Source organism: Sciurus vulgaris (assembly GCF_902686455.1).
Source record: "Sciurus vulgaris genome assembly, chromosome: 15".
Taxonomy (NCBI): Eukaryota; Metazoa; Chordata; class Mammalia; order Rodentia; family Sciuridae; genus Sciurus; species Sciurus vulgaris.
In genome coordinates, this window is record NC_136476.1 from 84,547,340 (window position 1) to 84,560,281 (window position 12,942).

At 59.3% G+C, this 12,942-nt stretch overlaps 1 protein-coding gene across 5 annotated transcripts; it reads right to left on the reverse strand.

Moving 5' to 3' along the window:
• Positions 1-5,122: 5,122 nt before the first annotated feature.
• LOC306645471 (uncharacterized protein) lies at positions 5,123-11,484 on the reverse strand. 5 transcript variants are annotated; one of them, XM_079113359.1, is made up of 5 exons: positions 10,374-11,484; positions 9,527-9,579; positions 6,834-6,935; positions 6,495-6,542; positions 5,123-6,071 (listed from the first exon to the last, which is right to left on the reverse strand). In XM_079113359.1, exons 1-5 carry the CDS (start codon positions 10,456-10,458, stop codon positions 6,051-6,053), a joined length of 309 nt encoding a protein of 102 aa, XP_078969485.1. In that variant the 5' UTR covers positions 10,459-11,484; the 3' UTR covers positions 5,123-6,050. The 5 variants fall into 5 exon arrangements, 1 of the variants encoding a protein (XP_078969485.1); XR_013759664.1 differs by lacking the exon at positions 9,527-9,579 and having other exon boundaries at positions 5,123-5,978; positions 11,129-11,484; XR_013759665.1 differs by lacking the exons at positions 6,495-6,542; positions 6,834-6,935; positions 9,527-9,579 and having other exon boundaries at positions 5,123-5,757; positions 5,875-5,978; positions 11,129-11,483.
• Between the last annotated feature and the right edge of the window lie 1,458 nt (positions 11,485-12,942).

Here is a 12,942-nt window from a genome sequence, read left to right on the forward strand (position 1 = left end):
CACATCTCAGCCGAAGATGAGCCAAGGTTCCGAAGAATCCTGTGCCCTAGAAGCTTAGACCCCCATCTTTCCTTAAGAGCACAGGTCCACACCCACTGATGGCTTGGCCAGGGGACTTGCTCTGACCAATGAGATATGAGTCATGTGACCACATCCTGGCCCAGCAGAAGCTTTAAGAGCTCCGTGGTGTCTTGGCCAGCCCTCTGGCTCTTCTCTGTCTGGTGGATGTTCTGTGTGGGGGCTCTGCTGTCAGCCTGGACCCCAGAATGAAGAGGGCTTGTGAAGCAGTGTGGGGGGTGGGAGGGTGGGGGAGCCAAACTGAAGCCAAGTTTAAGCCTGAATGAAAATGAACCTTGACTCTGGCAAACTGCTGATATTCAGGGGATGCTTATTATGCAGCATAATCTAGCAAAATCTGACCAGCGCAGAAATCAGCACCTAGATGTAGTAGGCTACAACCACTGATAGGTGGTGTGGGCTCCAGGGGCAGGAAACAGACAACAAGAAAACAGCTACTGAAGGCAGAAAAGATGGTAGCCATGTCAGTCGCACAGTGGGAAATACTTGGTAAGACTCTTGCCTGTAAGAATTGCAAAGCTGATATTATTCTGTACTGTGGCTTTTGCTGAAAAGCTTAGGAAACAAAATGTGTAGCATATCTTGGTGGCTATTGTTGCAGGTTATGGACTGAATTGTGTTCCCTCCCCAGAAGATTCCTATGTTGAAGCCTGAAGTCCCAGTATACCATAATGTGGCCATATTTGGAGACAGAATCTTTAAAGAGGTAATTCAACTGAAATAAGATCATGTGGGTGGGTCTTAGTCCAAGAGGCCTGGCGTCCTCATAAGAAGAGGAAACCTGGAGGAGAACATGTGCAGAGGAAAGCACAGAAAGCAGAGAGGGGACCAGGTCTTCCCCTCACCTGGCCGCAGCCCTCACCTCAGACAGAGCCCACCTCCTGGGACAGGTCTGGGCTTTCCAGCCTCAGTCAACCTGAGCTGTTAAGCTCCTGGGGTCGGAGCTGCCTTGCTGAGGCAGAGCTAGTGAAGGAGACACTGTTCAAGCCCGGCAGAGGAGAGGTGGCTCCTGAGGGAGCTGTCTGTGCGGGAAAGCTGGTGTGAGGGGAACTAAGAAATTCTGGATCTGCAGAACCGAAAAATGCAACCGTTTCTCTCCAGGCCCACTCCGTGCCCTAGGCCCCAGCATGGGATGTGCAGAGACCCTGTCAGGAGCCCAGGGTCCTGCAGGAAGCCCAGGAGGGTGCCCTGCCTCCAGCTGGGAGGAGGGTCTGCAGGGAAGCTCTGCTTGGGCAGGAACACCTCCCACCCCTCCTCCCCAGCTGGGAAGGATGTGATCCGCCCCACCCACCCCAGCAACTCCCCATGCAAGACAGACACCTGCTCTCTGCACGGAGCACCGTCCCTGCCCCTCTGACAGTTGGTAGCTTCTGCAAAATGCAAGTGACAAATGACATTTTAGCAAAACTTCTGACATATTTGCGCTTGGAACACATGATGTGATCTTGGAGTGGATAAGAGTTTTAAATTTAACTTTGCCTATGTCCTCAGAAATGCATTGGTGGAGAAGCCTAATTGTGAATTTTAAACTTAGCGTGAAGACTCTTCAAAGTAGATAATCCATAGATGGCTGATGAAGAATATTCTAGATGAAGCGGGAAAACACTAAGACATACTCAGTTAGGACCGGGTCTCAGGATGGAGGACGTCAGGGGTGTGACCATCACACCCTTTGTTAAAACCCCCATAGGGCCTGGGGTCGGGCTCAACTGCAGAGCACCAACAAGCTCCAGGGCCAAGGCTAAGTCTAGGGCTGCATCTCCAGAAAACCAGGCATGTCTTCAATGTAAAACGCTGGTGGAAACAAGCAGAGGAGAAGCTAGTTCGGGGTTAACTGAGTCCACAAGTTGCACGGTCCCAACAGCTACCGGGGGACTTAAACATACTGCGACAGTGGACACTGTGGAAGACCTCCCCCACCAGGCAGGAGACACACCCAGAAAGCCGCTCGGCCCCCAGGGCTCTCCGCAGGCTCCCCCTCCAAGGTGGCCAGGAAGGTGAGGACAAGGAAGAGCTACGCCAGAGGATGGCCCACGAGCCATGGAGGGCAGAGGGTGGACCAGAGCCACCCTGAGCACGGAGTCCCCGCTTCACCGGGGTGGGCGGCCCTCCCCGTGCCCACACCCCCGAGGCCCAGCGTCCTGTGGAACCAGGGCTTCCTGCCTGCCTCTGTTCTTCCAGGTTCTAGCAGGGCGAACAGGGGCCGCCTGTTCCCACCCACCATTGTAGGATGGGCACGTCCATCAGTTTGCTGGACTCTGTATCAGAGCCCCGCAGACCTTGGCTGGAACACTTTCTCACAGTTCTGGAAGCTGGAAGCCCAAGACAAGGCTCAGCAGGGTGGGCTTCCACAAGCCTCTGCTCGGCTCGCAGAGGCCACCTCACTTCGCAGCCTTGTCTTTTCTTCTTATTGGGACACTAGGGCCGACTCCCAGCACCTCGTTTTAATTTGACGACCTCTTGGAAGCCCTCGGGGTGAGGCACAAATCAGCCCCAAATAGTGTGCAGACCAGAAAACTGCCCCCTCTCCCATCTACAGGTTTCCCATCCAGAGACGCTTGGGCTGTGGTCATCTGCTGGCTGTGTGTGTTTAGCAGGTGGCTGAAGGTCCGTGAGGGCCATTTCACGGCCCAGCACTGCCGCCCTCCCTCTCAGGCCTCTTGTTCCACTGGCCTCCTGGGCTTCCTCACAACATGGCGGGCTCCTCGTGGGGCGGGCTCCAAGACACGGCACCGCGGGGTGGGGAAAGCAGAGGCCTGACATCTCCGAGGCTCAGCTCCCTTCCTATTATCCAGAGCCGGCCCAGAGGCAAAGGGAGAGTGAAGAGCCGCACATCTTGAAGGGAGGAAAGATGGTGAGTGGCCGTCTTTAACCCATGACCCAAAGACAGGCCTATATAACTGCAGCCAAGATGGCGGGCAGCCGTAGATGGGCCATTGTCCCCAGTTTTTCGCCGTCCTCCCAGTGAGAACGATCCGTGGCTGTCCTATTGCCACGTGACTCACCGGCCCCGGGTTGGGGGTGTGCTTCTCCCCACATGTCAGGCCTGGCCACGTGGCTTGCTTTAGCCAGTGAATCGGGAGCAGGAGTCACAGCAGGCTGTTCAAAGGAGAAGCTTCAAGAGCCGTCACGTGGGCCGGCCAGCCTGCCCGCTTTCCTGAGAAAGAACAGTGTGTCCTAGAGAGGGGGCCTCAGACCAGCTTCCCTGTTCCACAGCATACAAATCCGGGGGTAAGATTCTGCCCGCCTCGGTGACCAGCAGGGACCTTGTGTTCTGACATCATCGCTTCGTTCCCTAATATCCAAAGCCCTCAATTCACTCATTTTGGCGTCTCACAGCCTGGCCAGTCTCCCCTATGCCGCCAGAATTCACTGCAGGCAGGGAACCACCTGCTACCCACGTGAGCGCAGGGCTGCACACCTGTGTAGTCAGGGTCTCTGCAGGTGTGTGCAGATGGGCTCCGAGCCCCCGCCCCCAACGCCCGGGGGAACACCATGGCTCAGAGAGGTTGAGCGACTTGTCCCGGCCATCCGCTAGTGAGAGACAGAGCCAGGACGGGAACCCAGTCCTGTAAGAGGGTCTTGGGTGCGTGGTAGGTGGGTGAGTACAGGCCCCCCCGAGAGGCTCAGAGGCACCCCAGCCTCGAGGCTGGACTCTCAGAACCAAAGAGGAGCAGAGGACATGCTGCCGGGAACCCAGGAACTTGGGGTTTGTGATGAAGACTCCAGGGACAATATAACCGTCCTGGTGATGGCGACATCTGTTGCAAGACCCCGGTGCACAGCCACTGTCCTCGGAGGCGTCCCCAAATGCACCGGCTTCTTCCTCCCAGGATGTGGTGTGAAGAGGAGGAGGCCGAGGCCCAGGCCCAGTGTCAGTGAAGTCCCTGCCTCCCGAGCCATCCCCTGAGGTGGGGACTTCAAGAGAACATCTTCCCGCTTCAGGGACGATACTTCTGTCACACTCAGTCACAACTGGAGATGGCCAGTGTCAAATTGCTGGGACGGTTTCTGAGTGCTCAGTCTCTGTTTCTCACCTGTCTCCTGTCGACAGACAGCGTGGGGACCAGCAGCAGCCCTTGAGCCCATCTTAGAACAAGGCCCAAGGACTCACCCAAGGCCACACTGCTCTTGGGAGAGGGTGGGGACAGGGACCCAGAGGTCTGTGTAGCTGCAGACCGTGGCTCTGGACCACTCCCTGCACCTGGGGGAGGCCAGGGGAGGATTTTGACCACTGAGCCTTTTCTTTTTCTGAGGTGCTGGGGCTGGAACCCAGGGCCTCACACGGGCTAGGCAAGTGCTCTACCACTGACCCATCCGCAGCCCTTTCTATTTTATTTTGAGACAAAATCTCACTAAGTTGCTGAGGCTGACCTTGAACTTGTGATCCCCCTACATCAGCCACTGCACTGGTGCTGATATAAGGATATAATAAGCATCTGAAGAAAAAGGGAGAGGCAGAAAAGCTCTCCAGGGGTGACCAGGACTCCTGGGGAGGGTTGGGCAGGTGCAGACGTGAGAGCTTCTGTGGAGAGAGCACGAAGACCCTGTGCTAGGGTCAGGAAGAGACGCCGAGGGTCCTGGGGCAGGTGGGGATTCAGCTCAGTGGCAGAGCTCTTGTGTAGCTCTCGCGAGGCCCGGAGTTCAGTCCTCAGTCCTGAAAAATAAATAAATAAATAAATAAGGGTCTTTTGCAAGTCACAGATAAATTCAAAAATTCATTCAAATTACTTTTGACGGAAGGATTAAGTCGCGGGAACAGAGACTGAGCTCTGGGGCCCTTGGGCTTTTACTTGGGTTACACTGGAACGATCTGGTTCTATTCATTTCTTTTCACTGCCCCCCCCAAGAATTTAAAACACCCCTAATCGTGGCCTATCTAGCGCCTGGGGAATTCCTTTGGAATTTGTTAATCGTGAATAAACAGATAAATGATTCCACATAGACTCACCCTTATATGTCCACCTTATGTAAGGCTTCAAGCGAAAACTGTAGCTCTGGAAGGGGGACCAGACAGGGGACCACTCCCTGCAAATGTGGAAGGTTCGTCTTTGGGAGAGGAAGGATTAAGTGTGGTTTTGTTCTCTTCATCAAGGTCATCTACAGTTTTCTTTATTTTTTTGGTTACCGGGGATTGAACCCAGGAGTGCTTAACCACTGAGCCACATGCCCAGCCTTTTTAATATTTTGTTTAGAGACAGGGTCTTGCTGAGTTGCTTAGGGCCTTACTAAATTGCTGAGGCTGGCTTTGAACTCTCCATCCTCCTGCCACAGCCTCCGGAGCCCCTGGGATCACAGGCAAGTGCCGGCCCAGCCACGACCATGTCTAGTGTTCCACAGCATCTCCAGTAAGCGTGAAGTCCTTTCGTAACAAGAATGAGACACCCTGGTGGAAGTGAACCACCAGCTTTGTGGGTCTTACTGTGAGTAAGGACCCTGTTGAATAGCAGGTGTCCATAAATGCCTGGGCTCCAGCCCCCAGAAGCGGGAGGAGGACGGCCTTCCTGGGAAGGACCTCCTTTCCTCATCTATCTGTCTGTCACCCTCACGGGCGCCACAGTCCTTGGGCATGACACCGGCTGTGGACCAGGGCCTGATCCCTCCATGGCGTGCAGGGTCTGCGACAGCCGTCTGCCTCTGCCTGGTGGAAATCTCCTTCCGGCTCCCTGAGTATCTGGTCTGTGCCGTTTCCAGGGGGACCCAGGGTGAAGCAGGCAGTCAGCTCGGCCTCGGGCCCACGGAGGACAAAGCAGGAGAGGCAGCTGGCTTCCTCCCCCACGGCCCCCTCCCCGTCACCTGGCTGGTCCCTCAAGGCAGAGCGCAGGGTCCTGGGCCTCAGCTCTGGGTGACTCCTCTTCCCTCCCAGCGCCTGCCTCTTGTCTTTCTGGCTGCCTCAGCTCCTGCTCAAGGTCAAGGAACAAACAGATAAACCCCTTCCCTGCAGCCGCCTCCAGCTCGAATCCAATTCTGAGTCAGGGCCAGAGCTCTCTTTCCTGTGAATATGAGGACAGGAAGGAAATTTTTGTGGCTATAAAATGAGTAAAAATGTTTTGTAGGCAGAAAAGAGGCCATGCGGTTGGCTTGGGTTTAAGGCACAAATACCAAATGGAAATGGTCAAATCTGGGCAGGGAGGGTCTCTGGTGGACAACGAGAATGTTCTGGTACCTAGAAAAATACTTCCTTCCTCCCAGGGCCAACTGGGTATTGGACATGGTATGGGGAATGTGGAACTGCTCCCTGGCCCACAGGGAGATGGCGACGTGGGGGGTCTCAGGGAGTCAAGGGTACAGACGAGCAGGGACCTGAGGACTCAGGACTTTTCTGGGCTTTTGGCCAAGATGGTCCAGCAGCTGCAGCCAGGACCATGGCTTTGGAGAGATGGTATGGACAACAATGAACTTGGTAGATCTCCTACCTTAGGTAGATGAACCTGGAGCCCAGAGGAGTCACAGGGGCCAGTCAGCTGGAAAAGAGCCCCAGGTAATGACTGGGGTATAGGATTCACCCCAGGGCAGTGGGGAGCCATAGAAGGTGGAGGCAGGGGACAGAAAGACCCCACTGGCTGCCCCAGAAGGCTGCTGCGCTGATCCACATTGGTTGCCAGTAAGGGCAGTGGTGACAGACGGGAGGTGGCATTGACTGGATAAGGTGGGGCCGCAGAGGGAGAGAGAGAGAAGGAGGAGGAGGAGGAGGAGGACAGATGAGGCCAAGGTCTCCAAGAGAAAGGAGGATGGAGGAGGTTGGGGGAGAGCACACCTTGTGATCTCTTGGACACGTCGGAGCGCTGAACAAGCACCACTGGGCAGGACACCAAGAAGCACAGCCCCACCCAAAGGAGCCAGAAGTCGAGAAAAAGCTGAGGGGCGGAACACGGTTCAAAGTCAGACTGGTGGCCAGCTGGGGCTAGGACTTGGCCTTCTGTATCTCACTGCCCCTTCCACAACCCCCAATCCCCACGTGCCTGGTCCTGTGCCTGGCCGTGGTCCCAGACTCATGGCCTGACTCTGCCAGCCACTCAGGTTGGCCTCTCTTGAAACTCTGGGGAGCCCCTCTCTCCAAAGCTGCAGCCAGAAGCAGTGTGAAGTCCCCCAAGAGGCCTCTGCCGGGAAACACGACCCAGGTTGACCTGGAGGCCTCCTGCTCCTCCGCAGGTCTCAGCTGGAGTGTCCCCGCTCTTGGAGGAAGCTCCTCCCAACCCCCCAAAAGTGGGATGCCTCTCCTGCGATGGACGGGGGCAGGGACATGGACAGCATTTGGGTGGGCAGGTGGGCGTTTCAGGTGGGGAAATGCATGAGGGGAAGAACTGTGGCTGGTTCAGGGGGCTCAGATGGCCAGCGAGGTGGACAGAGAGGCCCTGGAAGGGCAGAGCGCAGCTGGCTCCGGGAGGGCAGGTCCAAGAGGACGCACAGGTGAATGGGTGGGGGTGGGGGAGCAGAGACCGGCAGAGGGGAGGGAAGGACAGACAGCAAGGTGGCTGGGACGTGTGGGGAAGGCAGAGGTGGACGGCCCCTCCCTCCTGGCCCCTGCCTCCTCGCCCTGCGCTGGGTTTTAGACTGCGATGAGGCAGGAAGCTTAGGTTCCGGGCCTGTCCATTTCCTGCTTCCTTCCCTGCCTTCTGATTCCTCCTCCTCCCTGTGTCCTTCCAGCAAAGAGCAGGGAGCCCAGATGGGCTGGGCCAGGCAGAAAGCCCGACGAGCTCCCAGGCTCCCGGCGGTGCCTTGGGAGGTGCCTGGGCCCCTGCAGGCCCAGGCAGCCTGGGTCCCGCTGCCGGGTGCCCACCCCCACCCACCGGCAGCTCCGATTTTCTGCTCCGGTTTGATCGGCTGCCAGGATCTCCCAAATGTCAGTAGCAGCGTTAGCATCTTTAAGAGAGCGCCCCAGGCCATCTTTAAGCAGGAGGCTGGGCCCCTGCTGCTGCGGGGAGCTGTTCCCGCTGACAGCTCTGCCTCGCCTCCGCCAGGCTCCGGGAGCCTAGACCTGGACCGACCTGGATTTATCTTTAAGCCTGCGTGAAACAGGGTATTTCCAGGACTTGAGATCTGTCCCCACCACCGGTGCCTCAGCAGGGAGTTGAGGTGTGTCCCTGCTGATCCCAGAGCCCAGCACAGGCCTGACCCAGCAGAGTGGATCACTGTCTGTTCACAGAATGAATCAGGAGCCTCCAGAGCTGCCTGCAGAGGCCAATGCGACAGGCGCCTTCTCCCCTCCCTCTCCTCGGGGGTGGCAGGACATGGGCAAAGCTCCAAACTGAGGAGACAGACCCAAGAAGCTGGGCTGATGTCCCAGACCTTGGGCGAGGGGTCTGTGACCTTAGGAAATGTGCTGGCCCTCTCTGGGCCTCAGCTTCTTCATCAGTGAAATGTCTACAGGGATGAACTGTCATGGGGAGCTGTTGGCAGAGCCCTGCGTGATGGAGAGAGGGGCACCTGCTGCCCCCACACCCCACGCTGACCTCACATCCCCTGGTCCCCTAGCCCCCTGCACATTTCACTATGAGCAATCTCAGTGTCACCTTTTCTAAAGCCTAGGAGGGGTAGCGACAATTACCCCTTCTCAGTTGTCCAGCATCACCCAGGGGTGGAGGCCATCAGTTCCTGTCCTGGAGCGGGTGGACCTTGGCCCACAGCACGGCAGCCTCCAGCCCAGGCATGAGTCCTGTCCCTCATGATGGGGTCCCTTTGGAGACCATATTTTTGAGGCATCTCTCCTGGGACTAAAACACCTGGGTGGGAGTGTGGAGTGACTTAAAAGAAGGAAGGCAAAAGAGCAGCCAGGTCCCACCTGGGGAGGAGGACTGGGAAGAGGGGCAGCCTGAACCTCCGGCCCTGGCGTCACAGCGTGGGCGAGGTTGGTGGGGACTGGTGTGCCACACTGGGGGCCAAAGGGGCAGGACCAAGGGCACCAGGGCATCCGCTTCAGAGCCAAGAAGTGTAAAATCATAATGTGGAATAAAAGATGGATGGACGGATGGATGGAAGGATGGATGATGGGTGGGTGGTAGGTGGATGGATGGGAACCTGGGTAGATGGGTAGTTGCTGGTGGGTGCCAGCTGGCTGCATGGGTGGGTGAGTGGATGGGTGGGCATGGAGAGGGGAAGATGGATGGGCCAGCAGGGTCATGGATGGGTGGGTAGGCGAGTGGGTAGATGGACACGTGGTACGTGGGAGGGGTGGATGAGTGGGCGCATGGGCAGAGGGACAGACCGGAGGTGGGGAGGTGAAGGTGCCAAGTGTGCAGCTAAGAGCCCACTTGGAGGTCAGAAAATCTCACCTTTGCCCCAGTGTGGAATGCCCCAGGGGACTGGGAAGAGGTCACCCGCCCTTCTTGGCTTCACTTCCTTATCTGCCCCCGGCAGTGCACAGGGGTGTCTGTACAGACCCCTAGACTGAGTGCTCTCCGCACCAGCCTCACCAGAACCACCGACAGGACCCTTCTCCCCCACGCACCTGCCCCGGCATGGTCTTCCTCTTTCCTGTGCCCACAGGACCTTCCATAAACCCTGTTGAACAGAAGTCCAGAGAACTCTGCCCACAGCAAACCCAACCCCAGAAACATCCACAGACCTGAGCCTGGCCCAGCCTGCCTGATATGGGCTAGGGCCAAGGGGCGTCTGGAAGGCCAGAAGGTGACTCCTGATCCTAGCTCTGGCCATCAGTGCCCCCCAGCCTCGCTTCCCCCACCTGCAGACAGGGATAGCAGCAGCGAGCCCTGCCAGGTCCAGGTGCTGGGACATTCCTGGATGAAAGCACAGTGACCTTCAGCCCACACGGGGTGGAGGCTAGGCCTGGAGGAGGGGCATCACTGTCCCTGCCATTCTCTCCACTGGACCCTGACAGCCCCGGCTTGCTGTGGAGGGAGGTCCCTGGCATCTCTGAAAGCCTGTGTACACGCCCGTTTCTGGAATGGGGAAGGTGCCTGGGAGTCAGGAACCCCAGGGGACAGGCAGACTCCCAGCCACCCTGGCCAGCTGTGTGTGGTCACTTTGTGGCCACAGGGTACTATGTGCACCACATTCTGGAACCCAGGGAATGGCGCTTCCTCTTACCAGCCTCACATGGTGACCCTAGCAAGCCACTTCACCTGGGTTTCCTCACCCAAAAAAGACAGCCTCTGGTCACCTGCTTCCCTATTGCCACCTGGCTTGAACCCAGAAGCGGGTGGTAGCTCCCTTCACAGTGGAGAGGTTCTGGAGCCCATGTGGGTGCTGAGCTGGGATTAGCACAGACCCCCGGGGCCTCTCCTGCCAGCCTTCCCTCCCAACCTGCCCAGGGTCCCAGCCAGTCAGGGACTCACTCAGGCTGCCCAGTGCCAGGCTCCTGAGACCCAACTCCTGGCGATGCTCAACACCTGGTGGGCCCAAGGGCGCCCCAGAGTCCATGGGAGGGTGGGCAGGGCTATCAGCGTTGGGTCTGCAGCCTCTCTGGATGAGCTTGGGATAGGTGCCTGCGAAGAGGGTGGGGTCGAGGAGTCGAGGAGCCCGAGGAGAGGACAATAGCCAGGCAAGGTCCCAGCCCCTCAGCCAGGCAGTCCCTCATCTCTTTCCCCAACTGCCTCAGACTCTGGTTCAACGGCACCTCCACCATCTGTTGTCACTCCCCCGTCCCTCCCCCACCCTGTGGGCGCTGCTGTGACTCCAGGGCTGGCTTGTCTGGTAAACAGGCGGCTGGCAGGTCCCCAGGGCCAGTGGGTGATAGGTCTGGTGCTGGCACCCACCCCAGGGTGGGCAGCTGGGGAGAAGTCCAGAGTGGGGGTACCAGGTACTGGGAAAGTCTCTACGTCCAAGGGAGCTTTGGGGGAGCCCTAGTCCCCTGTGCTGCAGGCCCTCTGTCCACCCTTGCCAGCACCTCCAGCTCGGGGCTGCACATCCTCCTCACCTGGCTTCTGCTGTTTGGACAATTTCCAATCTACACCTGGTGAGAGCTGCATGGATCCCACCCGGCACCAGCACTCTGCCTGGGAGGCAGCTGGGGCCGGGGGTCTGGGCTTTACCACCAGAGAAACGGAGGCCAGAGAGGGGGCGGTGGCAGCACGAGTGGACCAGGACTCACCTCACCCCCTTGCCTCCTGGTGGCAGCTGGGGAGGAGGGAGTCCCAGGGACCCAACCCCTGGGTCCTGAACCTGGCAGCAAGCTTCCCTGCCTTGGCTGTCCCATCTGGGCAATGGGGAGGTCAGGACTGCCGGCAGAGGTCGTCCTGTGAGCCGCAGGGCACGTGGGCGGATCCGCGGGGCCCTCGGGGCAGCGCCGCGGAGGGCGGGCCTGGAGGGGCAGGGGCAGGACGCGGTCCTGGCCGGTGCCCGGCCTCCCTTCCAGCCCGCAGCTTCCCCTCCCCCGCCGCCGAGCCGCCAGCCGCCCCCTCCTCTCTCCCGCTCCCGACTGCCAGCTCCTCCCCGCAGAGCCCCCAGACCCCAGCTGCGGTGTTTTTACAGCTTTGACCAGCAGCTCAGCCTCCCCCGGCTCCTCCCCGGCCTCCTCCCGCTCCCTCCCTCGCCCTCCCCAGCCTCCCCTCCGTTCTCCTCCCCCTCGTCCCTCCCGCTCCCCTCCCCGCCCCTCCCCCGGCCTCTCCCCCTCTCTGGCCTCCCCTCCCCTCCCCCTCCCCAGCCTCTCCCCTCCCCTGCCTCCTCCCTCCGCCTCCCCCTCGCTCTCCCTGCCTCCCTCCCTCCCGCTCTCCGGGGGAAGAAAGGTCACCGTGCAGCTGATTACTCAGAGCTCAGTTGCTGTAGCAACCGGCGGGGGAAGTGGGACAGGCTGGCTTTGAGGACGCGCGAGGTCGGCCGCGGGCGGCTGGAGCCGGCGCGGGCCTCGGTGCGCGCGCGAGGGAGGCGGCCGGGCCCGGGCTGCGCGCCGCGGGCCGCGCGGGTTGCAGCTTTAATGAGGGGCCCTGCCCGCCGCTCGTCCCCCCGGGCCCTCCCGGGGTCCCCAGCCCAGGGCCGCTGCCGCCCGCTCTGTCGGTCGGTCGGTCCAGCTCGCCGGCCCTGCGCCCGGGCGCCCTTCCTTTCCCTGTCCCAGCTGCCAGGGACCCGCCGCCTCCCAGCAGGGCGCACGCGCTCCCACGGACGCCCACCCAGCCCTCCGGCCGGCGCGAGCGGAGCCCGCGGAACCCTCGGCGCCTTTGTCCCTGCCCCGGGGCACCTGGCCCGAGACAAAGGTGCGCAGCGCTGGCCTGGGGCACCTGGAACCGAGCGCCCGCCCTGCCCTGGGGCCGCCCTATGGGACTGGCAAGGAGGAAGGCAGACCTGCCTGCCAGAGGGTTCCCGGGGGCATCGCTGCCCTGCTTCCGGGCTCCTTCCCCGCCCAGGGAGCAGGGCCGGGTGAGAGGGTATGAAGGCCTCTGGGCTTGGCAGGGAGGTCGCAGGCTCTGGAGTGGGTTCAAATCCTCCACCAGCTGGGCAGAATGAGCCCTGGCTGAATCACTTTGGGAACACCCATTTTTTAAAAAGTTAAGCAGGAAGTGTGGCTTGATGGTTAGAGCTGTGCCCAGCGTGTGAGGCCCTGGGTTCAATCCCCAGAGTGACCAAAAAAAAAAAAAAAAAAAAAAAAAAGAGCTACAACCCATTTACCCCACCACCCGCCCTTCCTGCCCAGGCATTTAGCTCAGAGAAAGAGGAGTGGAAACGGTCACAGCAGCTTTATTTGTAAATGGCGAAAATCGGAAACAGCCCAATGTGCGCCCACAGGCAAGTGGATCAGTGGCAGTTAGTCCGTGCTACTCAGGGCTCAGCCACTCGGACTCCGGGGGTCCCCAGTAACAAGCTGAGTGAAAGGAGCTGGCAACCCAGAGGACATCCTGTGTGCTTGGGTCTACAGAAAACACCAGAAGGCTCAGCTGGACCTACAGGAGCAGAGAACAGCCCAGGGGTGGC

What these genes read in the sequence shown, in the direction of transcription:
- LOC306645471 (XM_079113359.1), bottom strand. Translation starts at nt 10,458, where the DNA reads ATGGACTCTGGGGCGCCCTTGGGCCCACCAGGTGTTGAGCATCGCCAG. An exon ending in GGAAGACCATGCCGGGGCAG is followed by an intron (nt 6,936 to 9,526) that starts GTGCGTGGGGGA and finishes TCCGCCCCTCAG; the next exon opens with CTTTTTCTCGACTTCTGGCT. An exon ending in TCCAGGTTCATCTACCTAAG is followed by an intron (nt 6,072 to 6,494) that starts GTAGGAGATCTA and finishes TCATATTCACAG; the next exon opens with GAAAGAGAGCTCTGGCCCTG.